This window comes from Microcebus murinus, chromosome 24 (genome assembly GCF_040939455.1).
Source record: "Microcebus murinus isolate Inina chromosome 24, M.murinus_Inina_mat1.0, whole genome shotgun sequence".
Lineage (NCBI taxonomy): Eukaryota > Metazoa > Chordata > Mammalia > Primates > Cheirogaleidae > Microcebus > Microcebus murinus.
Genome location: NC_134127.1, coordinates 2,769,143 through 2,795,113, shown reverse-complemented (window position 1 = coordinate 2,795,113; position 25,971 = coordinate 2,769,143). Strand labels below are relative to the sequence as shown.

Sequence of the window (25,971 nt, the reverse complement as noted above, 5' to 3'; positions counted from 1 at the left end):
TTTCATAGTATTTATAGATTATATTTTCTTTTTCTGTTGTATCAGGTGTAATACCTTATATTTAATTTCTGAATGAGCTCATGTGGGTCCTTTCTTTTCTATTGCTGCCTAATCTAGGAAGAGGTTGATCCATTTTGTTTATATTTTCAATGAACCAACTATTTGTTTCATTGACACCTTGTATTATTTTTGTTTAGTTCTGCTCTGACCTTAGTTATTTCTTTTCTTCTGCTGGCTTTCAGTTGGTTTTGCTCTTCCTTTTCTAGTTCCTTGAAATGTGTCATTAGTTTGTTAAAATGTGACCTTGCTGTCTTTTTGATATAGGTCTTTAAGGCTATGAATATTCCCCTTAGGACTGCTTTTACTGCATTCTACAGTTTTGATAGCTTCTATCCCCTTCGTTATTCAGTTAGAGGAATCTTTTGAGTTCCATATTAATTTAATTATTCATGCAATAATCATCCAGAAGCAGGTCAGTGATTTTGTGTAGAATTGAATGTTTCTCTTTTCGTTCATTTCTGGTTTTATTCCACTTTGGTCTGAGAAGATACATGGTATCATTTCTATTTTCTTGAATTTCTAAAAGATGTTTTGTACCCTAAAATATGGTTAATCTTGGAGAATGTTCTATGTTCTGATAAGAACAATATATTCAGCTGTTTATGGATAAAATATTCTGTGTCTATTAGGCCTATTTATTCTAGAGTCAGGTTTAAGTCTGATGTTTCTTTTCTTTTCTTTTCTTTTTCTTTTTTTATTTCTGAGTATTATGGGAGTACAAACATTTTGGTTACATTTTATGTATTTGCCTCACCCAAGCAAGGGTTAGAGGCATGCCCCTCTCCTCTACAATGCTCACCGTGTCCTTTAGTTGTGAGTTTACTCCCCGCAATCCCCTAATCCCCGAAGAATGTTACTACCATGTGAGCACCATAGTGTTAATCAGTCAGGACCAATTTGATAGCAAGTACAAGTGGAGCCTATTCTTCTGATCTTGTGATATCTCACTTCGAATAATGGCTCAAGCTCAGTCCAGGAAAATATAAGAGGTGCTAGATCATTTTCATTTCTTAGAATTGAGTAATATTCCATTGTATACATATACTAAATTTTAATAATCCACTCATGAACTGATGGGCACTTGGGTTGTTTCCATGTTCTTGCAATAGTGAATTGTGCTGCCATAAACATTCGGGTGCAGATGTCTTTAGTATAGAATATCTTTTACTCTTTGGGGTAGATGCCTAATAGTGTTCTTGCTGGATAGAATGGTATCTCTATTTTTAGCTGTTTGAGGTATCTCCAAATTCTTTTCCACAGAGGTTGCACTAGTTTGCAGTCCAACCAGCAGTGTAAGTGTGTTCCTGTCTCTCCACATCCTCGCCAGTATTTGTTGTTTTAGGATTTTTCAACCGCATCAATAAATGGGCAAAGTAAATGAACAGAAGCTTTTCAAAAGAAGTCAGAATAATGGCCAGCAAACATATAAAAAAGTGCTCAACATCTCTAATCATTAGAAAAATGCAAATCAAAACCGCAATCACCTACCCCAGTGAGATTGGCCTCTATAACAAGTCCAGTGTTTCTTTCTTTATTTTCTGCTTGGATAAGCTGTCCAGTTCTGTCAGTGGGATGTTGAAGTCCCCACCAATTACAATTCTGTTATGGTATTGTTTTATATGAACTCTGAGTTTCATCTTTTGGGTCATTTCACACTGGTGGGTATCTATTTTCCTGAACCATATATAATGCAGTTCTCAATGTTTCCTGCAGGGCAGGTCTGATCTTGACAAATTCTCTTAGTGTTTGCTTGTCTGGAAAAGTCTTTATTTCTCCATCACATATCAAACTTAGTTTTGTAGAATACCAGACTCTAAGTGGAAGTTGCTCTGGTTAAGAAGACTGAATATAGGTTCCCAATCTCTTTAGGCTTGTAAGGTCTCTCTTCAGAAGTCTGAAGTTAGCTCGGTGGGTTTTCCTATGTAAGTGTACCTTGATGTTTTTGCCTCTCACCTGGAACAGTTGTCACTTCTTATTTTTGGATTTTCTTTTGTTTAGATGAGGTTTCTCTTTCCCCCCTCACTCATAAGGGCATTCCTGTAGCATACGATGGGTAAGAATCTTTGCTTTTGCTTGTGAGTGCTTTGATGGTGGTCTAGGTTGTAGGTAGATGCCTTCACTATAGATATCCTCAGTGTGGTGGTTTTCTCAGTCTCTGGTTGTTTGCAGGCTGTAGCACTGGTGAGCTGTGTGTGTGGCATATTGCCTGTCTCTGTTTGGTGAGGGAGGAAGGAGGCTTTTGACATGCTTTCTCTTTCCCCGACCTGTGGTATTCTCAACAGTGTGACTTGTACTGGCACGCCGAGTTTAATTTCTGAGATAGTGAGTGTTTCCTGTCTGTAAGAATGAACCACACTCTGTACGATTGCCCCAGCAAACGCTGTAAGGTGTATGTAAACTGACCTCTCTGCAAGTAAGGTGGTGCTTGCCAGAAGGAACAAACTGCAGTGTTGTTTTTAGGACCTGTGACCAACTGTAGCCTCAGGTCTGTGGTGACGGGATGCACCCCTGAGGGTGTTGGCAGCCTGGTGCTTTGTCCTCAAGAAGATCCCAGTTCACTGGCAGCAGCAGCTGTTGGGCTCGTGAGGGTAGAAAGGCTCTCCAGTAGCTCGGGAGCCTATTGACTGCTCGAGATGTGAGGGAAAGAGAAACAAACCACTCCGCCTACCCGTTTCACTGGACTCCAAGCCACTAGGGCGTTGACCTCTGCTGATGTCTTGCTCCTTCTTATTCTGCTCTGCAGCTTCTTCCAGTGGAATCTCTTGTAGGCTCTGGCACTTGTTCTCTCGGAATTACACCCAGTCTATGCTTGTCCATTTGTTTGTTTTATCTTTTTCAAAATAAAAAGCTTTTCCTTCTTTCTGAGACTATCTGTCAGCTGGTGTCTCTGGGCTGCTGTCTTCAGTAGGCTCCAATTTTTATTTCGGTCTACTATTTTACTTTCTAAATCATGCTTATAGTGTCAAGTATGTGAACTCTTTTCAGTCATAGGACCTGACAATGGTATGCTGTAATACTTCAAAAAGTGTAATTTTAGGCTTCATCATTAAGCCCATAATGCATTTCAAGTTAACTTTTATAAAGGATGGGAGGTTTCAACTCAAAGTTAAATTTTTTATGTACTTCAGCACCATTTTCTGAAAAAGCTATCACCCATCTATTGAATTGCTTTCTGGCTTTTGTCAGAAATTAATTGGCAATATTTTTTATGATATTTTATTTGGTTCTTTGTTCTGTTTCATTGATCCGCATGTCACTCCCTATACCCATACCACATTCCTTTGATTATTGTAGCTTCAAGGTAATCTTTAACATTGAAGAAAATTGATTTCTGCCACTTTCTTCTTTTTTCAATGTTGTGCGGCTATTCTAGAGTCTTTCTTTTCTATATATATTTTAGGAATAGCATGACTATATTTATAAAAAGTCTTGCTGTTATTTATATACATTAATTTAGGGAGAATTTGTATTGTATCATCCAATGTATGAACACAGTATTTCTCTGTGTTTATTTGAGTCTGCTTTGATTTCTTTCATCAGACTTTTGTAATTCTCACTATATACTGTATATGTACTGTATATGTACTTAATTATTTGTTATTTCATTTTCTTTAGAGCAATTATAATGATATTATGGCTTTTTTGTTTGTTTTGGTCACCATTTATTCATTGTTAATATATAGATGTACATTGGTTTTTTTTCCATGTCGTTCTATATTTGGCAATATAATTGAATACATTTTCAGTTCTGAGAATTTTGGGAAATCCTTTGAGATTTCCCTGTAGGCAATTGCAATCATGTCATCTTCAAATACAGATTATTTTCTTTCGTCCTTTCCAATATCTATGTCTTTTATATTTTATTTTATTTTTTAAATAAAAATAAAAAGTTTTATTGTTCTTGGTAGAACCTCTTGGCCTATGATGAGTAAGAGTTGGGGGAGTTAACACCTCACCTTGCTTTTGATTTTAGGGAGAAAGAATTCAGTTATTCACCATTAAGTACTGTGCTAGCTGTAGGGATTTTGTAGATAGTCTTTATGAATTTGAGGAAATTTTTTTTAATACCTAATTTCTAATATATTTTGTTATTAATATTGTTAATTTTGCAAATGTTTTTTGGTGTCAATTGATTACATGATTTTGCCTCTTAGTCTGTTGATATGTTCAATTACACTGATTTTTGAATTTTGAACTAATCTTGAGTATCTAGAATAAATTTTCCTTGATTATGATTTATTGTGTTTTATACTTTAATAAATTTGATATTTTGTTGAGGATTTTTGTGTCTGTATTATTGAGAAATATCACCTGCCTCACTGTCCCTCTGTCTCTTTGTCTTCCCGGTACTGTCTTTATCCTGCTTTGTTGCCAACTAGAACTGGTATTATAAAATGAATTCCTCTTCAATATTCCTCATCTATATTCTCTAAGCAATTGCTTAAAATTGGCATTATTTCTTCCTTAAATGTTTGGTAGCTATTTCCAGTAAATTCCTGAGGGCCTGGAGATTTCCTTTTTGGGGGGCTTTTAAAATACAGATTTATTTTTTTAATTAGCATGTAGAAATTCATATTACTGATTTCATCTTAAATGTATTAAAGTAGTTTATACTTTTCAAAGAATTCACCAACTAATTTTTTTCCACTTCTATCAATTACTAAGAGAGTAGTTTTAAAAATCTCTAATCATAATTATGTATTTATTTGTATTTCCATTTTAGTATGCCAATATGTATTTCATTCCATTCTGATTATTTGCTAATTGTCACATGTATAGTTCAGATTCGTTTCTGGTGAATTGTTGCTTTTATGATTTCTGTAATATATTTCATTTGTTTTTGTCTTGAAGTTTACGTTGTCTGAAATTAACCCTCAATAGTTATCTCTAATTTGTATGCCCCCAAATCCTTTTTTTTACTTTAAAAATCATATTTTATGTAAATTTAGTGGCTGGGCTCCGTGGCTCACGCCTATAATCCTAGCACTCTGGGAGGCCGAGGCCGGTGGATCTCTCAAGGTCAGGAGTTTGAAACCAGCCTGAGCAAGAGCGAGAACCCGTCTTTACTAAAAATAGGAAGAAATTATAAGGCCAACTAAAAATATATAGAAAAAATTAGCTGGGCATGGTGGCACATGCCTGTAGTCCCAGCTACTCGGGAGGCTGAGTCAGGAGGATCACTTGAGCCCAGGAGTTTGAGGTTTCTGTCAGCCAGGCTGATGCCATGGCACTCACTCTAGCCTGGGCAACAGAGTGAGACTCTGCCTCAAAAATAAATAAATAAATTTAGGAAGTAGGAATCAAAAATAGTGAAAATAATCTTTATTAAAAATTTTTATATAAACTTAAAAATGGAAAACACAACTTTTTCAACCTATATTTTTACTAGGCTTTTAAGGATATCTAACTAAAATGCCCTATGTGTTTTGATTCAACTCCCTGCTGTTAAACGTGTATCTGGTACATATCTTTCCTATAATTACCAGATGTATTTGAAATAAATCTTTAATAAGTCAGGACTGACTATTACTTATGATTCTCTTTTTTTGTGTGCATTTATATCTTCAAAGCACAATTTTGATGGTAACAATTTTCCTGATGTTATCTTCTTTGTACTATAATTAAAATATCTTAATAAACATCAACTAAAGTAATCTTAATTTTTTACTCCTACTGTGTTTAAATCCTTTCAATAGACTTTGCATATGTATTTAACTTCAGTATTTTTCTACTTGTGAACCATATCAAATAAATGTTCATGTCCAAATGTAGAAGATGAAAGGATGTTATCCTAAGTCTTCTTTATAATACAGGAAGTCTCAGGCGCTTGTGACAAAGTATTGCTTGATGAAGTCCTTCCTATTATGTGACTAACTGGATGAGGATTCCATATCTCCATTTTGTCTTTTGAAATATACTTTTGAGTCATTGACTTGGAAAAAATTAGGATATCATCTAAACACTTGTAGTCTGACATTTCATTTACGTGATCAATGGTTACATTATTTGTAGACTACATGCTTGTACCCCCCCCAAAAAAAAATTTATATATTGTAATCTTATTTGTAATGTGATAGTATTTGGTAGTGGCATTTTTGGAAGGTGATTGTGTCATGAAGGTAGAGCCCTCATAAATGTGATCAGTGTTTCTATGAAAGAGACTTCCTTCCCTTGTCCTTTTCACCATGTGAGTTTATAGCAAGAAGATGGTTGCCTGTGAGCCAGGAAGCAGACCCAGATCATAGAATGAATCGGCCAGAGCCTTGATCTTGGATTTTTCAGCCTGCAGAACTGTGGGAAATTTCTGTTGTTTGTAAGCCACCGCGTCTGTAGTATTTTTGTTATGGCACCCTGAAAAGACTAAAACAATCACTCTTCCAGGCTAGGCTACTGTTTTATGTTTCTTTGCATTTGTCTGATTAATAGTTATATAATGTTTTAATCCATCAATATTGTTCTTCATATTATTATGGTCAATAAAAGACAAATTCTGAATTTTTGAATGTGTTCTACAAAAGCTACAATAAAAAGACAGAAGCTGTCTCCAGGACACTGTTGTACCTTTTCTGATAGTTAATAGATTATCTTGGGCAATAAAATAAGAGAATTTAAGTTTTCTGATAGAATAAAGAAAAGGAGCCCTAGAAATAAATCCTTGCCTATATAGTCTAATGATTTTTAACAAGAATGCTTACAGCCTTAATTGGGGGAAAGTCAGTCATTTTAACAAATGGTGTTGAAATATCTGCATATTTACATGTAATAGAATAAAGTTGAATCCTTGATTATGTCACATGTAAAATTAACTCAAAATGGATCAGTGATCTAAGTGTAAGAGCTTAAATAAACTCTCAGGATAGAAAATATAAGGGGAAATTATTGTAACATTGGATTTGGCAATGATTTCTTTGATATGACACCAAAAGCACAGTCAACAAAAGAAAAAATAGATAAATTAAGATTCATCATAATTAAAAACTGTTGTGCATCAAGAACTATCAACCTAGTAAAAAGGCAATACATGGAATGGGAGAAAATATTTGAAATAATGTATCTTATGAGGGATTAATATCCAGAATATGTAAAGAACAAGTCAAAAACATAAAAAGAAATGATCACATTAAAAAATGGGTGAAGGAGTTGAATAGACATTTCTCCAAAGAAAATGTGGAGATGGCCAGTGGGCACAAGAAAAAAAATAATTTTCTCACATCAAAATCCTTAGAGAGATGCAAGTCAAAGCTACAATGAAATGCCAATGAATACTTATTAGGATGGTCATTATTATAAAGAAAAATTCATAACATATGGAATGTTGAATGTTGGTCAGAATATGGAAAAATTGGAACCCTTGTGCATTGCTGGTAGAAATGTAAAATAGTTTAGCTTTTGTGGAAAACAGCATGATGGATCCTCAAAAAATTAAACATATAATTAGTATATTATCCAGAATTTCCAATCTAGATATATTCCGTGAAATATCGAAAGCAGGGACTTGAGAAGATATTTTTACTCCCGTATTTATAGCAGTATTATTCACAATAGCCAAAGTGTGGAAATTCCAAATGTTTATCAACAGATAAATAGAAAAACAAAATGTGTTATATACACATAATAGAAGATTGTTCGTTCTTAAAAATGGATAAAATTCTGTCATATGCTACAATGTGGATATGAACTGAAGACCTTATGAAAAGTTCAGTAAGCCAGTTAGAACAAGACAAATAGGTTATGATTCTGTTTATTTTGAGGTGCTTAGAGTGGTCAAATGCATAAAATCAAACTATTATAGGAGGGTGGTTCTTCTGGGGAGAGGTGGAAATGGTGAGTTAATATTTAATGAATAGAAAGTTTCGGCTTGGCAGGAGGAGAATGTTCTGGAGTTAGATGGTTGTGATGGTTGTACAACAACATAAATGAACGTAATGCAGGCCACAGAAGGGGATATGATAGACTAAAAGAGATTATAATATAAGTAAAGATTAAATATATATGATGAGATGATAAATTATGGTAAGGATATTGTATTATTATGTCAATGACAATATATTGCCAATGATATTTATAAGGATATTGAGTTGACATAAATATATAATGCACTTTGGGTATAGTCATAGAAGATTGAAAAACACTTTTAAATTCAAATGTATTAATTTTCTGACTATATTATTTAAATTGAAATTTTAATAATTCAAATTAGTGGTATGATTTATACATATTTTTGAAAAAGCTAAAAAGTACTCTCATATTTCAGGTAGAAAGATGCCCTTATTGGTAAAACGACCTCAAAAAAATGGCCTTTTGATAAGTTTCTACATTTTTCTACCTTTCCTCATTTTAACTGCCATCATTAGTCTTAAATGGAAAAAAATGAGGGAATTTTGGCATAGAGCAGAAACTGCAAGTATGGAGTAAGTTAACTTATTACTTTTTATGCTTAATATTATAAATGTATTATACTATGGGAAGAATTTGACTGTAATTCAGAATATTACAAATAGGGATATTGAGATGGATTAGGTTAATGTTTAGAAATATTGAATAAGAAGATCTCAGTATATGCCAAATCTTTTTTTTTTTTTTTCTTTCACATTTCATGCAGTTAGATTTCCTAATCATTCTTACAAGGCCAAGAACAATTAAAGCTACTCAGTAAATCCTCAGGGCCTTTCACATAGAAAGTTAAGTTTTCTATAAATGTTTTAAGAAGTTCTGTTGACTTCCCAAGAAACACCATTTTCCTTGCATTGACAATAAGTTGTGCCAAAGAGATAAAAAAAGATAGTCATGGAGGCAGATATTGTGCTTAGAATATGTAGAAGGTAAGAAAATAGATGTCACAGAATGAGGGGAAAAGCACAGATAATATACTCCATATTTCAAACATAATATTGCTCCTGCATTTCTGAAATTAGAATTAAGGTACTTGCATAGCTTTTTTCCTTATCATAAAACCAATAAAAGCTGCTCAGTGAATATTGAGAGATATAAGAATGCAGAAGTAAGAATAAGTAAGTGAATCGTGTTGTTCTGTGCTAAAAAGAGAGAGAGAGAGATTCTCTGTTTCTCATTTATGTTCATGGAAATAAGACATTGATGTAAAATTTTCATCAGCACTTTTATTTCTCTGGTTAGTTTTTTTTATTTATCAAAAAGTTAGCAGCTACTAGTTAAATTCAGAGTAATAATCTGGGTGATTTATGCAGACATTTACATAATCATCCAATTATTATAAATTGACTTAATTGAATGTTGAATGATAGCTAGCATGACTCTTCCTGTGCTCTTACTTAAGACATCCTGGAAATATCTGAACATGCCTTTCAGTTGATATCTTGGAAGATCAACTGCAAGAAATAAATCTGACTTTGGGAAGAAATGTTATACTAAGGGATCATTAGTCAAAAATTACAAAATCTGGTCAAGACAGCCTAAATTTCACAGCAATACATGCTTTCAGGGCTGCAAGAATAAGAAATGAAATAGAGCTGATGCACAAAAGGGTGGTAATGAACGGGATGGTTGGGAACTAGGTCATTCTGTCTTCACGCAAAGGCTTTGTGAGGAATAACACCTCGTTGTATCTCTGTCCATTCTCTCCAAATTGACTGCTCTGCTTGCACTTGTTCACTTCATACATATTAATTGATTAATTAGCACAAATCTATCTTGTTTAAATTTGTCTTCATTTGCCTTAAGATTGTATTGTTTCCTAATGCTATCTATTTTTTACAGATCTTTCTCAGAAGTCAGCAATAGTAACAGCAGTCAGTCATAGAGTTAAAGGTGAATTGAAAGAATTAAATTATTATTAAAATGACATAATTCGTGAAGTAGTTTGTTTAATAATACTTCACTATAAGAAACTATCATGGCCATATTTCCTCATCCTGAGTCCATTTGTTAATATCGCATTGAAGTACTTGATGTTAACTTTGTTTTATGCTTGAGAAATATTTAATGTTAAGTAATATTTGCCAGAACCTTACTGAGCAGAATTTTTGTAATAAGAAATGACCTTAAATGAATTGTAAATATTTTCTTAAAATATCTATGAATGATCATACCTCCTGCTCACTCATTTAAGGTTCCAGTGGTTCTAATTGGTAGATTTACACACAGTATCTCTTCACATTTATATTCTTCCTCATTAAGACTCCATGGGTATTGTTATCCTCGTTTTAGAAATGAGGAAATAGACATAAAGAATTTAAATGATTTCCCATGAGCATAGAATTTTTATGAGTTTTGGAATTGGGGTTTAACTTAATGCAACTGGTTGCATCCAGAGTTTAAACTTTTAAGAATGTCACAGTCTTAACACACAGAGCCTGATGTATGACTGGGGATATAGAACGGAATTTACATTGATTAAGTACGTATTAAATATCAGACAAAATGTTAAATGCATCCTCCCTTCAAGGCAGAGAGACAATTCTTTATTATAATATGGAATACAATAGGCATCCGTAAATATGGTTCAAAGTTGTAGTTCACATGTGTGAAGAAATAAGGCCTATATCACTGGGAGCAAATGGAAAAATTAAAAATCCAACCAAGAGTAACATCAAAAGTTCATCCAATCACTTATCTGCCATTCCTCCTTATCTGTCTTTGATTTATAGTTAAGTCAATGGGTCTCCATTTCCTCATCTGTCATTAAGCACTGGGGATGAGAAAGACCCAAAGTCCCCAAAATCCTTATTTTAAATTTTAAGAAGCCTATTATGAATTGCATTTCCCTTATCCTGTAAAAAAACAAAAAAACAAAAGCAACATCCAGGATTTCCCAGAGGTAAAGATAGAGCTTTTCAATTCCAGCTGCAAGTCAACTTCATCTTACACGGGCATGTACCTGAAAGAACTATCATTCTTTCAGATATATTTCAGATATATCTGGGCATTACCTTTCCAAACACATTACTGCTCTAATGCAAATTTAAGTCTGGAATGCTTGAGTGACACCAGGAATGTCAGTTTGTCTTGAGCCAAATTAGCAAGAGGGCTGCAGCTGTGATGAGGTCAGAACTCACCTAGCGTCTTGGAGCTCTTGGAGACCATTTGTCATTTACTTCGAGTGAAAGGGAGGCATCGTGGCATAGTTCAGATTCCCAGCACATGACTTATACTTCAAAAGGCTAATTTGTTGAAAATAGTCTGTATGATGGCCAGAGTAGAAGTGCAGATAGATACCCTTGAATGGAGAAACTACTGCAATATCCATGAGACAGTCAGGGGTGGTAAAGATTGTTTTCTGCATAAATTGAAGGCTAACCAACTGAATACATTGACAGTTTGGATGTAGAGTGTAAGAAAAAGTACTTAAATAATATGATTATTGATATAAAGCAGGAAGAGAGCAAGACTGAAAATGTAAAACTAGGCCTCTCTGTTTCCAAGGTTCATCTCTTAACAGTTTTTAAAATTCATCCTAAGTTTATAAATATTGAGAGATAAAATCTGCATAGGTTAGCATCAGCCAAGACAAGTGTCTGATATGCCGTGATAAGGAGTTTAAATGTTCTTCTATATGAAGGACATAATATTTTTGAGGTGGTAAGAGACATCTGGTTCCATATGGCTTGTATTTTACAAATTTCACTGGGATAAAGTAGGGAAAATGGATTTTGTCAGAACTGGAGACTAGTGACACAGCTAAGATACTATTAAATGCACAGGAAAGGTATGATGAGGGCAGGGATGGATGAGAGGAAAAGCACAAAAATGTTCTGAGAGAAATGACAGAGGTAGAATCGACTGGAGTGGTGACTGGGTGGATGTATTTACATTACAGTGAAAGAGAGATCTACAAAGACCTCAACTTTTGGGCAGAATGAATAGTGACAGATTTTACCAAGGACATACAGTATAGTAGGAAAAGAACTAATTTGGGTGGAGGTGAAGAAGCGGAGGGGAGTGAAGAATGAGTTTGAATTTGACATGGGTATGTAGGAAATGCACAGAGCGTTTTTGAAAGTGCTCTTCCTCTGCAGATAGAAATACACAATTAGTATTAACTGTTTTCTATTTCTTCCACATATTTATATTGTTCTGTTCTTCTCTTTCCTTTCCGTGGTTTTCGTTTGCTCATATGAAGTTTCAAGACTGTGCAAATTAAACGTATAAACATCAATTTGTAATATTTCCATTTAAAGTAGCTATCTTAAACTACTCATGAAATACAAACTTAGAATAACAAATTTCCCAGATCACAGTCACAGATAGCAACAGTATAAACAATGTCTTATTATGTAAATTAAGTGTCATACCTGTAGTTGCATAGTAAATGCAGATAGCTTTTATTAATGATGAAAATTTAGCATTTTAATTTTTCTATATTTCTTCTACAATAGCAATTAAATGATACTATTGAAAAGCCATAAGATGGAGAAAGGATATTACCAAGAAACTCACTGTATACTGGCCCGATCCAAGAATGGAAAAAAACCTGTGTTGCTCTCCTTTTGTTGTGGCGAAAAGCTTTCATTTTCACGAGCTAAAATAAAATCCTATGACTGAAAATATGCAAGCTTGTGTCTATCCATTCTTCTACCCACCATGATCTTTTAGTGTGAAATAAGCAGCTTTGCTTCTTTTAACCTCAGAATTTTTGTTACATCCCAAGCTGAAAACCTTCCATCATCCACTGCTGCTGTCTGCTCACAGGTGCCCATGGCCACGCTGACTGCTCCCGGCTCAGCAGAAGACACCGGCAGCCTGCACATACCCAGTCGCTCCTGTTTCCCCTGCCCTGCCTGTCCTGGGCTTGGGAATATTGAGAGGAAGAATTTCTAGATAAGTCCATTCCCAGGGCCCCCAGATAGTCCCTGGCATCTATTTTATCTTAAGGAAATCGATCAAACTGAATTTCTGGTCATATATGCCTGTTCTGTCAGGTATATATGTTTTCTTGGCCATATATAAACTGATATATAGAATATTTATTTGTCTTTTGGGGAAACTCAAAGTTGCTGCACTATCTTAAGTGAAGCTGATGTGTTCTAGGCTTGATTTTCTTACTTCTGTCTCTGTCTTCCCATCTCCCTCTTGCTGGGATGGATGCACTTCTACACATCTCAAAGATTACACATGGGTCAGGGAAACATCAGCCCGTCTGGAGTCTGTTTTGGACCTACAGAGCCCCCATCGAAAAAAAAAAAATATTCTCGTGGAACAAGAGTAGAAGAACCGCACCATAGAGGCCCAGAGTTTCTTTTTCGAAATGTCTATCAAGGGACGAATAGATAAGAAAATGTGGTATATCCAAACAATTGAATAGCAGCCATAAACAGAAATGAATCACTGAAAATGCTATGAAATGGATGGAACTAGAAACCATTATGGTAAGTGAACAAATCCAGTTACAATGACCATGTGTTATTCATTTTCATGAAATGTCCAGAATAGGACTATCTCTGAAGACGAGAATTAGTTTCATGGTTGTTTAGGGCTAGGAGAGAATGTAGGGGTTGAAGAACCACGTAGGAGAGAGGTTGATGGCTAAAAGGTAGGGAGTTTCTTTTTGAAATTACGAAACTGATTAAAATTTTATAATGTTTGCACATATGTGTGGACATACTAAAAAAACATTCGATTGCATACTTTAAATGGGTAAATTGTCTGGTATGTGAATTATATCTCAATAAAACTGTTTCAAAAATACAAATTAGGATGATTCCACCACCTATACCTCATCCTGATTGCCACTAACTTATTTGAGGCCATTATGATCAATGTCCTGCCTCATTTTAATAATAATGTCTGATCTATTAGTTGCCCAGGTGCACTCTAGTACCTAGAAGGTCCAAGTTTTAGTCCAGACCAGAGTTTATTTTTGTAACTGTTAACACAATTCATGCTGGCAATAGGGAATACTGGAGTAAAAGAAGATTTGGGGGAGAGGTAGAATAGAAGAGGAGTTAGGTTTTGGACATGTGCATATTTGGTAGAAAGTTCAAGGAGGTGGTTGCATGCTCTTTCTTCCACTGTGGTGTCCTCTCTCCTCTTGCCTTGCTGCCCTCCTCAGCCCCACAGCTTCTTAGCCACTGCTTAGATCTACTGATAATAACTCTAGTGGATTATAATCTAGTAATGTAAGCAAGGTACACAATTGAGTTCAGTATTTCTCTTACTCCATGTGGAATGTTTGAGTAAACTTAGGTTAGATGGGTATATCCTGCCCCTAATCAAAGGCTAGAGAACATGCTAGGGTTGGGTATTTGTCTTTCTTCAAGTTAGTTAGACTCTGCTAAAACTCCGGTCATTTAGATTGTGGTGAAATAATTTCTTTTCATGGAAAGTAAGTTAGGAAAGTCAATGCTTTGGGCATATTTCAAAATGGCTACTTTTCTCTGATCTTCACTATGAGAACTTGATAGGACTCCAGGACGTAAAATTCATAAAAGTGTAAGCCCCTCCCTATGACTGAGCCCCTGTGGATGTTTTCATTCTTAAACTTGTTCACACTAGTCTCCAGCAATTCATGAATTTCAGTTTGTTGTCCTAATCTAGTGGTTCCTGAAAATGTTTCTGTTTGTGGATTTCTGCTCTGGTAAGTTCTGATTTTCTGTATCTGCCAGTCTGTCTCTCCAGTTTTGGGGATAGCAGTTTTCCTTGTACCCTCAATTCTCTGATGGCTCTAGAAAGGGTTTCTGGTTTTCAGTTTCTTTGGCTTTTTTATTGTTATAAGGATGGGTAGTGATTACTTCAAAGCTGCACATATGCCACACTGGAAACTGGAAACCTATAGTAGTTTTTTTTTTTTTTTGGGGGGGGGGTTTGTTTGTTTGATATATTGGTGTTATTCTCATATGTCTGGTGGAATTTATTGTGAGATACATTTGAACTTTTTTATATGTGAAAATACAATTAAAATACAGTTTCTTCAATAGTAGTAGGACTATTTATGAATTCTGTTTATTCTTGTGCCACTTTTGTCATTTGAAGTTTTTCAAAAACTTGTCCATTTTATATAAATCTTCAAAATTTTCAATTTTTTAAATATTTTTTATTATGTCCAAAGCAATAACAGTGTGAAACCCATTTTATTTTCTGATGATGCTAATGGTATTTTATAATGTAAGATACTGGGCTATTAGGATAACGGATGCCTTCCGGCTTATGTTTACTGCTTGCTTGCTAACCGCAGGGCATTATGGGTGCATTATGGGATGCAGAGAAAAAAACACTGAAACCAGAGTCTCTGGGCTAGGACCCGGAACAGGTTAGAGTCTATCAGGGGCAGGATGAAGTAAGAGGCTGAGCAGATGCATGACCGGCAGGGGCCCACAAATCAATGTAGAGGGCAGATGTATGACCAGCGGCGGCCCACAAATCACTGTAGAGGGCAGACCCATGATCAGGACATAAACAATTTAGGTATAAAGTCTCACTCGCACACGGGGCGGGGCGGGGTGTCCCTGCCCAAACATAGGGCCCGTGCTCTTGGGCTTGGACCCTAGCTCGAGCTAGACAATAAAACTCCTTTTGGTAATTGCAGCCTCGGTGACTGTGTCTCTCTGTCCTGCGGCCCTGCAGATTCCGGCTCTAACATTTGGGGGCTTGTCCTGGATTTCCCACAGACCGCTGGATAGAGCTCAGAGCAGAGGAAGGAGTGAAAAGCTCGGAACCCCCGACTAGCAGACTGGCATAGGACCTAGGCGGATGGGCCAGCGGGTCTCCCGGTTGGGGCCAGACAGAGAAGTCCTCTGGCCTCCTTGGAAACCCCACAGCTGACCTTGGAGGTTGAGGCTCAGTCAGAAGGGGACCAGGGAGTTAGGTCCAGACTAGGTGGGTCATTGTTTTCCGTTTGTTCACTGTTGTCCGTTCGTCTGCTCATTTTGTTGTTTGTTCCTCGATTACTCGTGTCACCTGTGCGATTGTGCCAGTCAGTTTGTTTTGTGTCTAGGATTTCTTCTTTTCAGGAATGGAACAAACCCTGACGATGTCGTTGTCTATCCTCGTGAGTCACTTTAAGGATGTGAGGACGAGGGCACAGGACCTGTCCTTGGAGGTTAAAAAGAGGAAGTTTATCACCCTTTGTGAGGCGGAGTGGCCCACGTTTGGGGTGGGATGGCCCAAGGAGGGTTCCTTTGACACCTCCCTCATTGAAAAGGTAAAAGGGTGGCGTTTGGCCACCACGGCCATCCCGACCAAATTCCTTACATTGTGATCTGGCAGGATTTGGTCCAGGACCCACCACCCTGGCTAAGGACACTCCTGCCTGCCCCTAAGGAAAAGGCTAAAATCTTGGTCACCAAGGGAGTGAAGAAGGGCGGGATACTGGCAGGACCCATGACCCGCTGGGCCGCCCTATGTTGGCACAACCCCTATGTTGCCATGCTCCAATCTGTACCCAGTTTTAACAGACTTGGAGTGGAATGCGCCCCCGCTCTATAATGCTGGGGTGGCCCATGTGGCTCCCATGGCCCTGGGGGATGCAGAACCAGCAACAGGGGGACCAGCGGACTGGACGGACTCCAGATCCGGAGCTTATGAGGGCACTCCCCCTGAGAGCAGCGGGACCCACTGGACCAGATGGGAAGCAGGCATACCAGTACTGGCCCTTCTCCACTAGTGACCTCTACAATTGGAAATCCCAAAATGCAAATTTTTCTGAAAGTCTGAGGGATTTAATTAACCTTTTAGACTCTGTCCTCTTCACTCACCAGCCCACTTGGGATGACTGTCAACAGTTGCTTAAGGTATTTTTTATAACTGAAGAGAGAGAGAGGATCCAAGTGGAAGCACGAAAGCTGGTTCCAGGAGAGGACAGCAGACCCACCGTCAATCCCCGGGTCATCAACCAGACCTTTCCTATTGAACGGCCTCCCTGGGATTACAATGATGTTGAAGGTAGGGAGTGTGTCCAGGTCTACCGCCAGACTCTGATGGCCGGTCTCTGGGCATCAGCACGGAAGCCAACCACTTTTGTTAAGGTAGGAGTTGTTCGTCAGGGGCCAGAGGAGAGCCCATCCACATATCTAGAGAGGATCATGGAGGCTTTTCAGCAGTATACTCCCATAGATCCTACTGCAGAAGGGAGCAAGGCAGCTGATATGATGGCCTTTGTTAACCAGGCAGCCCCAGACACCAGGCGTAAGGTGCAGAAGATAGATAGGTTATGTGACAAAACTCTGCAAGACTTCCTGGAAGTGGCAGAGAAAGTTTACAACAATAGAGAGATCCCTGAGGAAAAGTTATAAAGGATGAGGCTAGAGGAAAGGGAGTTCCAGGCAGGTGAAGCATGTAAAGCAAACAGAGACATGGCCAAGATCCTACTCGCAGCTACGGGAGGAGGTCAGCTAGGGGCAAGAGGCCGAGAGTGACCCTGGAGGGAGAGGCTAGGCAAGGATCTGTGCATCAATTGCAAGGAGCATGGACACTGGGCTAGGGACTGCCCCCAAAAGAAGGGGGGAATATAGAGCTGGATCCTCTGAGAAGGTTGTGTTGCTGGGGCAAGTAAAGGATAAATAGGGGGGACGGGGTTTGTTTCTCCTCCCCAAGCCCAGGGTAACTTTACAAGTGGACGGGAGTCCAGTCAGCTTCCTGGTAGACATGGGGACAGAACATTCAGTGATTACTGAGACCACTGGAAAACTGTCTAACAAGACTAGCTGGGTGCAGTGGGCAACTGGAACCAACCCCTACCCTTGGACTACCTGACGAAAGTTGGACTTAAGCTCAGGGGAAGTGAGTCATGCTTTCAAGGTCATTCCAGAGTGCCCCACCCCATTATTGGGGAGAGACATACTCACAGAATTAAAGGTCCATATTTACTTTGAAGAAAAAGGAATAGTAATAACTGATGATAAAGGCAATCTTATTAGCAGCCCCCGGGTCACTCGAATGTTGACCTTGACAAAGGCAGATGAGTATAGACTGTACCTGGCCGTGATGGGGCAGAAAAGGACATGGAGCACTAGCTCCATGAATTTCCCAAAGCCTGGGCTGAAGCGGGGTGCAGGGTGGGCAAAGCATCGGCCACCTCTCTATATTGAGTTAAAACCAAGGGCTGAGCCAGCTCGAGTTAGGCTATACCCCATGCCCCAGGAGGCCAGAGTGGGAATAGTGCCCCACATTCAAAGGGGCTGTACCGGGATTCGCCGAAGGTGCCAGTCATCCTGGAATACTCCTTTGTTACCAGTAAAGAAATCGATGGAAAGGATTATCGGCCTGTGCAGGACCTCAGGAAGGTCAATGCACGTGCCCTAGACATCCACTCTACAGTTCCAAACCCCTACACCCTACTAAGCTCCTTTCTTCCAACGGGGATTTGGTACACTGTCCTAGATTTAAAGGATACCTTTTTCAGCCTAGCCGTGGCCCGGTGCAGCCAAAAAATATTTGCCTTTGAGTGACAGGATGAGGAGAGGGGAATCCAGGGGCAGTTGACATGGACAGGGCTTCCCCAGGGGTTCAATAACTCACCCACTTTGTTCAAGGAGGCCCTCCATGACAACTTGGGAGAGTACCGTGGCAACCACCAAGAGGTGACCCTGCTGCAGTATGTGGATGATTTGCTACTAGCTGCACTAAACCCTCAGACCTGCCTGGAGGGCACCAAAGACCTACTCGAGGCACTGGGTGAAATGGGATATCGAGCTAGTGCTAAAATGGCCCGAATTTGCAAAGATGAAGTTACCTATCTGGGCTATAAGATCAAGGGAGGCCAAAGGTGGCTAACCGAGGCAATGAAACAGACTGTGCTAGGGATACCCACCCCGACCTCATGTTGGAAAATGCAGGAGTTCCTGGGGTCAGTGGGGTACTGCCGCCTCTGGATTCCGGGGTTCTCAGAGAAGGCTCAGCCCTTGTATGAAGGGTGCAAGGCAGGGCAAGCGTGGAAATAGACAGTGCAAATGGAGGGTGACTTTCGAGCCTTGAGAACAGCTATGTTAGAGGCCCCAGCCCTGGTGCTCTCTGACCCCACAAAAGAGTTCCACCTGTTTATAGATGAGAAGAAGGGACTAGCCTAGGGACTGCTCATGCAGGCAATAGGACCTTGGAGGCAGCCAGTGGCGTACCTGTCAAAAAAGCTAGATCCCATAGCGCGGGAAGGCCTGCTTGCCTGCGAATCATCTCAGCTACTGCCTGACTGGTCAAAGACGCCGATAAGCTCACCCTGGGTCAGCATTTGCAGATTACCACGCCTCACGCCATAGAGGGGATCCTGAAGCAGCCGCCAGGACAATGGATTACAAACTCGAGGCTGACTCACTACCAGGGGCTTCTGTTGGACACTCCTCGCATTGAGTTCCAGACTCCTGCCATCCTGAACCCAGCCATGCTCCTGCCGGATCCCAAGGCCAAAACGCCGGACTATAGCTGCCTCGAAATCCTAGCTGAGACCCAGATGGCCCGGAAAGACCTAAAAGACCACCCTCTTCCAAACAGCAACCTGACCTGGTTCACCGATGGGAGCAGCTTCTTCCGGGACGGACACAGGTAAGCGGCGGCGGCCATAGTAGATGAGCAAGGCAATCTTATCTGGGCAACACGCCTTCCACAGGGGACATCAGCCCAGAAGGCGGAACTGGTAGCATTGACAGAAGCCCTCCGCTGGGCCCAAGGAAAGAGGCTGACAGTATACACCGACAGTCACTATGCCTTCGGGACAGTACACATACATGGGGCCCTCTATAGAGAGAGAGGTTTCATCACAGTGGAGGGCAGAAAAATCAAGCATAAGCCTAAAATATTTCAGCTGCTAAAAGCCATTTTGTTGCCAAAAGCAGGGGCGGTAGTCCACATTCCGGGACACCAGAAGGGGGACTCTCTAAAAGCCCAGGGCAACCAGGCTGCAGCCGCTGAGGCAAAAAGGGCTGGGGGGGGGGGGACCGGCACTAACAGATGTTCTACATTTGTGCTTGCCGCCTCCTGGGATGGGAAAGATGCCCCCCTCCCCCAACTAGATTATTCCAGCACAGACATGAACTAGGCCAAAGAAAAACTGCTGGTTACAGAGTAAGGACGACTGTTCCAAGATGGACAGCACTGTCTAGTAGTCCATGAAGCCCTGGGGAACCACCTACTAGGACACTTCCACCAGACAACACATCTCAGGGAAAAAAATAGATGCTACAGCAGCTGGACACTGCACAACTCAGATTCAAATCACAAAAAAAGATAGCAGAAGACACTGTCCGGAACTGCCGTGTCTGCCAGGTCATGCAGCTGGGGAGGATCAGAGGGACCCATGCAGGTACCAGGGAGTGGAGGAGGCAACCAGGATTATTTGGAAAATAGACTTCACAGAGGTAAGACCCCCAAAATATGGGTACAGGTATTTGTTGGTCATGGTAGACACTTTCTCAGGGTGGGTAAAAGCTTTTCCTACTAAAGGAGAGACTGCCTTAATAGTAGCAAAAAAAAATTGGAAACAATAGTTCCCAGATACAGGCTGCCGGAGAGCATAGGGTCTGACAATGGGCCAGCCTTCACAAGTCAGGTCAGTCAAGGGCTGGCCCCGGCACTGGGGGCGGATTGAAAGTTACATTGTACATATAATCCCCAGAGCTCAGGGCAGGTGAAAAAAAAAAAAAATGAACAGAACCTTAAAAGCAACCTTAACTAAATTGGTTCTAGAGACTGGCTGGGCCTGGGTGACCCTCCTTCCCTTCGCCCTGTTGCAAGCCCAGAACACCCCTTACCGTCTGGGCTTAACCCCCTTTGACATTATGTATGGGACCCCTCTACCTGTAATCCCCAGGATGAGCTCTGAGGCTCTTCCGGAGCACCCTAGAGAGGTACTGCAGGCTGTACAAGCTCTGCAACGTGTCCACAGCCAAGTATGGCCGGCCCTCCAGGCCATCTACCAGACAACTGGGCCAAGGAGCGAAAGTAATAAACAGCCTCATCACAATCATCAGCCAGGGGATTGGGTGTGGGTAAAATGGCCTAACAGTAAAACCCTAGACCCTAAATAAAAAATACCCTTTCAAATAATTCCTGTTACCCCCGCTGCACTCACGGTTGACAGAGTGGCAACTTAGATACACCACTCCCATGTGAGACCCGCCAGTGAGGACGACCAGGAGTGGCAGCAGGACAAGTGGAAGGCAACAGCAGTCCTGAGAAACCCGTTAAAGTCCAGACTGACCCGAGTGACAGCCGCAGACAAGCCAGAGCTCTGCTGGGGAAAGGGGTTAGATGGGACTGCTGACTCAAATCCTCTTCAGACTGCTGGCCATCCTTTGGGGACTTGGACTCGGGGTTGTGGCTCCCAAGGACTGGACTAAACTGCAAATATGTGCCCTGGTAAGCTTTTACGGTTGCTACATAGGCTGTTTATGGGCATCTTGCTCCTGGAAAGGGTCTCTATAGCTATAGCCACTGACTCAAATCCCCACATGCCCTATAATCTTACGTGGAAAATAACTAACTTAGAGACCCACGAGGTCTATAATCAGACCTCTAAAACAGCTCCACCAGGCACGTGGTGGCCAGATATGTATTTTAACCTAGAAAAAGTGGATGAGTTTGTCCACCTTGGTCTCAGGTCACCCACATGGCTCATTTTCAAGATTAAAATAACCAGAATGGCACTTTTTAAACCATCAATGTACTGCGTTCATTAGCCACATCCTTCCCAAACATTTTGTTGATATGATATTTAGAGCTGTCTGTGCTGTGTTGGTTCCACGATGGAACTCATATTCAAAAATAACATGAATGTTTGACTTATCCATGGTTAAAGAAAAATTGCTCTAAAACTTTTTTTTGAAAGAGAATCACAAGCTAAACAGGTGTTTGAAAGAATGAGGATGTATCTTTACAATAAAAAAAGAAGTGTGAAAGTGTCAAGGTGAAATGTCAGAGATAGCAACTGTCAAACTTTGTACTTAAGGACATTAGACATTCCATACTTAATAACCTAATGTACTATATTTTCTTTATTTATTCATCCTTTGGTGGCCACTTCAGTTGTTTCCCCATCTTGGCTGTTGTGAATAATGCTGACATTGTACTGGCTTTTAAAAAAGTGCCATTTTCTTGATTTTTCTTTGTTTGCAAAGTTAATAAACCATTAAGTCAGCAGTAGCACGTAGGAAATTGCTAGTAATGATGGCTGTCATTTCTGTTTTCCTCTTTGACTTCCACCACAGTTAACTAAAACCTGCCATGAAAATGTGGAGAAAAACATTACCAAGACCCTCACTAGAAAGGCGACGGAGCCTATTTACTTCTGGTCTCACTACTGAGGGGTTCAAACAATTTAAACTTCTCCACAGCAAACCAGTTTGTGCAAGCCCGCACGCTCGCGTCGCCTGTGGAAGTCGCCCGGCCGCTAGAGGCCGCCCTCACTTGTGGCCGCCAGGGCAGCGCGCCAACCCGCGGGAGGGCCACCGCGCGCCTGCGCAGTCACCAACCGCCCTCAGCCTGGGCTGCGCCCTCTGCCGGTAGCCGAGCATGTTCCTCGTCCTCGCTCTGCTCGCCGGGATCGCTCTGCCGCAGCTCCGCCCCGGTCAGTCCGCCGCAGCCTCCTGCTTCTGAGCCCGGGGCTCTTCCTGGGGAACAGTTCCCTGTCGCTCTGAGACCTCACCCCTCTCTCCGTCTGGCGCCTCCCGCCACCGCGTCGCCCTCCCAAGACCAGGGTGTCACCAGCTGAGGCCGCCCCTCAGGGCGCGCAGGGGGATGGGATGGAGGGGGGTGCGGGTGGGGGTGGGGCACCGCCTGAGTTTCTCCTCAGAGTCCTGAGGAGAGCAAGCCTGGGTGATTCTGAAAAGGACCCGGATAAGCCCTGTAGACCCTAAATGTGTAAGTTTTCGGTTTGTTTGTGCCTTGGTCGTTTTCAATGTGCCATTGATAGTATCGTGAAACCTGGGAACAAGAAGGAGTGTGTGGACACATACGAGAAATTAAAAGTTTAGACCCTGCTATGGGATCCAGGATAAGAACCCGTTCTTGGTTGAGACTGATGTTGAGGGAAAAAAATATATATACAAGCCTGTTCTCATTGCAGAATCTGAAGGATTAGTCCTGCATGTCGTAGTTCTATGGTAGATAAGATCAAATGGATAGTGTAGTTTCAGAGAAAGTAAACGGTTAAGAATGTTTGATTCGTAATTTAAAATTTTAAGGCAATTTTTATTTATTTTTGTAGTATGCCAAGCCGTACTAATTTTTAGTCACTTGCAAAGCAAAATATTTTGACTGTTGTATTTTATTTGTTAGGACATTTTGATCTTCCTGTTCCTACATCTTTACTGTTAACACCTAACTCATACCTTTCAACTCTCTATCTCCTCTTACATACTTACTTGTTCACAATTTTTAAGAAATATTATATACCTCCCAGCATTCACACTGGTAGGAAATAAAATCAATACAAAATCTGTGTGGCAGTGGTCCAGCCTGCCAATTGTAAAAATTTGTCAGTGACCTAAATGATAGAAAAATTTATCTTGAGTAAAATTTAGACATGGAAAATTGATCCAGAAGCATAACACTTAGGAGTGATGACCAAAAAAAGAAGGGGGAAAAAAAGAGAAAAGAAAAGGATACCTAAAAATGTCACATTTACCCAACTATGTTGAAAACTATATTGCAATAAATAAACATTAACTGGAAAAAGAAGTTGGGAAAAATTCTTAGCTGCTATATCAAAAAGCAATTAAATTGAAGACAGCATAGTCAGGTGTTGCTGAACAACAGGGATACTCTGAGAAACGTGTAATTAGGTGATTTCATCGTTGTGCAAACGTCACAGAGTGCACTTACACAAGCCTAGATGACATAGCCTGCTACACAGCTAGGCTCTATCGTATGGCCTATTTATTGCTCCTAGGCTACAAACTCGTGAAGCATGTTACTGGCCTGAATACTGTAGGCAATTGTATAATAATGCTAAGTATTTGTGTATGTAAACATAGAAAAGGTATGGAAAAATATGATATTAAAATGTTTAAAAATGGCACATCTGTATAGGGCAGCTCTATTATAATTTTATGCAACCACTATTGTGTATGAGGTCCACTGTTGACTGAAATGTCATGTGCCGCATGACTGCATTTTCTTGATTACTGATGTAGCTATAAACTGGAAGTCATGATATAGGGATTTAGATTTCCATGTGATTAGAATGATGGGATCAACATACGTTAACCATGAGAAATTTTCTTCATGTTGAAGGAGCAATTGCAGAAATACGAGTAAGTAAAACAATAAAATCCATTAAATCTATTTTGGCATCCAACATTGGAACCCATCGTGATTGTGTTCTACTACTGAGCAACTATATTTTTAAAAATGTGTGTAATTGTATTTGGAATTCACAATAAAATAAAAATAGTTTTCCTAAAGCAGTTTAAAGTAATTGATATATATATATAATATAATACATACATATATGTGTATATATATTATATATCTATAAACTTCACTAATCAGCGCAGCTTGACATTCTTGAAACCTTTCAACTCTCAAATGTGACTTCTTTGTTTGTGTGAGTGATCGCCTTCTTGAGGTTTACCAGTTTCTACTTAGAGGCTGCCTGCTGTCTCTCAGTGATACTGGGTCTTTTGTGTTTTTGTAGCAAGACATGCAACAGGCGCTCTGCCTCCTGTCTGTTGTTGGTACTACAGTCTCACTTGTGCTAGATTAAGCCATTTGTTATCCTTTGTTCTCATTGGCCCCACATGGTACCTATTCCAATAAAAGTTTGGATTCATGTAAGACAGAAACCACCACTTCCTTGGGGAATCCCCAGAAAATTTACTTTTATATTTCCCTCCACAGAAGCGGAGAGTTGGGAGTTATGGCATGAACATGCTGTGCTGTTTTGGAGGAGGGGCTACAGCAAGTAAATGGCAGAAGGTTTTCTACCTGATTTGATGAGATTCTTCTTGGTTGCACTTTTCTTTTGGTAAGGAAACTCTTGATTTGTTTCTATAATAGATTTCTCAAAGATAATTTTTACATATAATATTGTTAAGTCATTATCACTGTAGGGGAAGGAGAAAACTGGCTACCTACTGTAAGATACTGGGCTATTAGGACAATGGACACCTTCCAGCTTCTGTTTACTGCTTGCTTGCTAACTGCAAGGCATTATGAGTACATTATGGGATGCAGAGGAGAAAGACAAAGAACGCGGAAACCGGAGTCTCTCAGCTAGGACCCGGAACAGGTTGGAGCCTATCAGGGGCAGGATGAAATAAGAATCACTGTGGTGGGGGATTCATGACCAGTGTGTAAACAACTTAGGTATAAAAGGCTCACTAGCACACAAGAGGAGGTCCCTGCTGAAAGAAGAGGCCACTGCGCTGGCACTCTGGGGGCTGGAACCCTAGCTCCAGCTAGACAATAAAACTCCTTTTGATAATACAGCCTCGGTGACTCTGTCTCTCTGTCCCACGGCCCTGCAGATCTCGACTATAACACTATTCTGTCCATAGTCTTGCTGACATGACTCAATTTTATTATCTGCATGTTTAGAATTGCTACATTTAGTGTAGGTATTGCTATGTTTGGGTTTATATCTATCTTTTTGATATTTAAAAAATACACCCTAGTAATCTACATTCTTTCTATTGTATTTTTTTCTTTTTTTACTTCTTTTGAATTGTCTAGTGTTCATTAATAGCCCTTTGGAGCTCCATTTTCCTTTCTGTTCTGTGATTGATCACGGTTTTACCATATAGGTCTTTAACTTATATTTATACTCAATATAATACAACTTACATAATATAGAACTTTAAAACAATATAATTCTGTTTGCTTTCTCATATTCTTTCTGCTATTGTCATATATTAACTTTCTTCTTATGAAAAAACTCCAGAAGATATTGTCTTTCCATTTATAAAATTAATTATCCTTAGATTTAAAATGAGTAATATTATGTACTTTTCAAAGTATTTAACATTTCTTTCTATGCTTTTCACTGATATTCTTTTCCTTCTTCCTAAAGAA

The 25,971-nt window shown here is 39.8% G+C and overlaps 1 protein-coding gene across 1 annotated transcript in view; it reads left to right on the top strand.

Annotated features, from left to right (window-relative positions):
• Positions 1 to 12,582, top strand: part of LOC105868769 (A disintegrin and metallopeptidase domain 3-like) — a 116,821-nt gene extending 104,239 nt beyond the window's left edge. The window contains exons 19-21 of the mRNA XM_075997197.1: positions 8,315 to 8,471; positions 9,796 to 9,846; positions 12,414 to 12,582. Of these exons, the coding sequence (XP_075853312.1) occupies positions 8,315 to 8,471; positions 9,796 to 9,838 (200 nt within the window). The 3' untranslated portion in view covers positions 9,839 to 9,846; positions 12,414 to 12,582. The remainder of the gene's footprint in view (positions 1 to 8,314; positions 8,472 to 9,795; positions 9,847 to 12,413) is intronic.
• Positions 12,583 to 25,971: the final 13,389 nt, after the last annotated feature.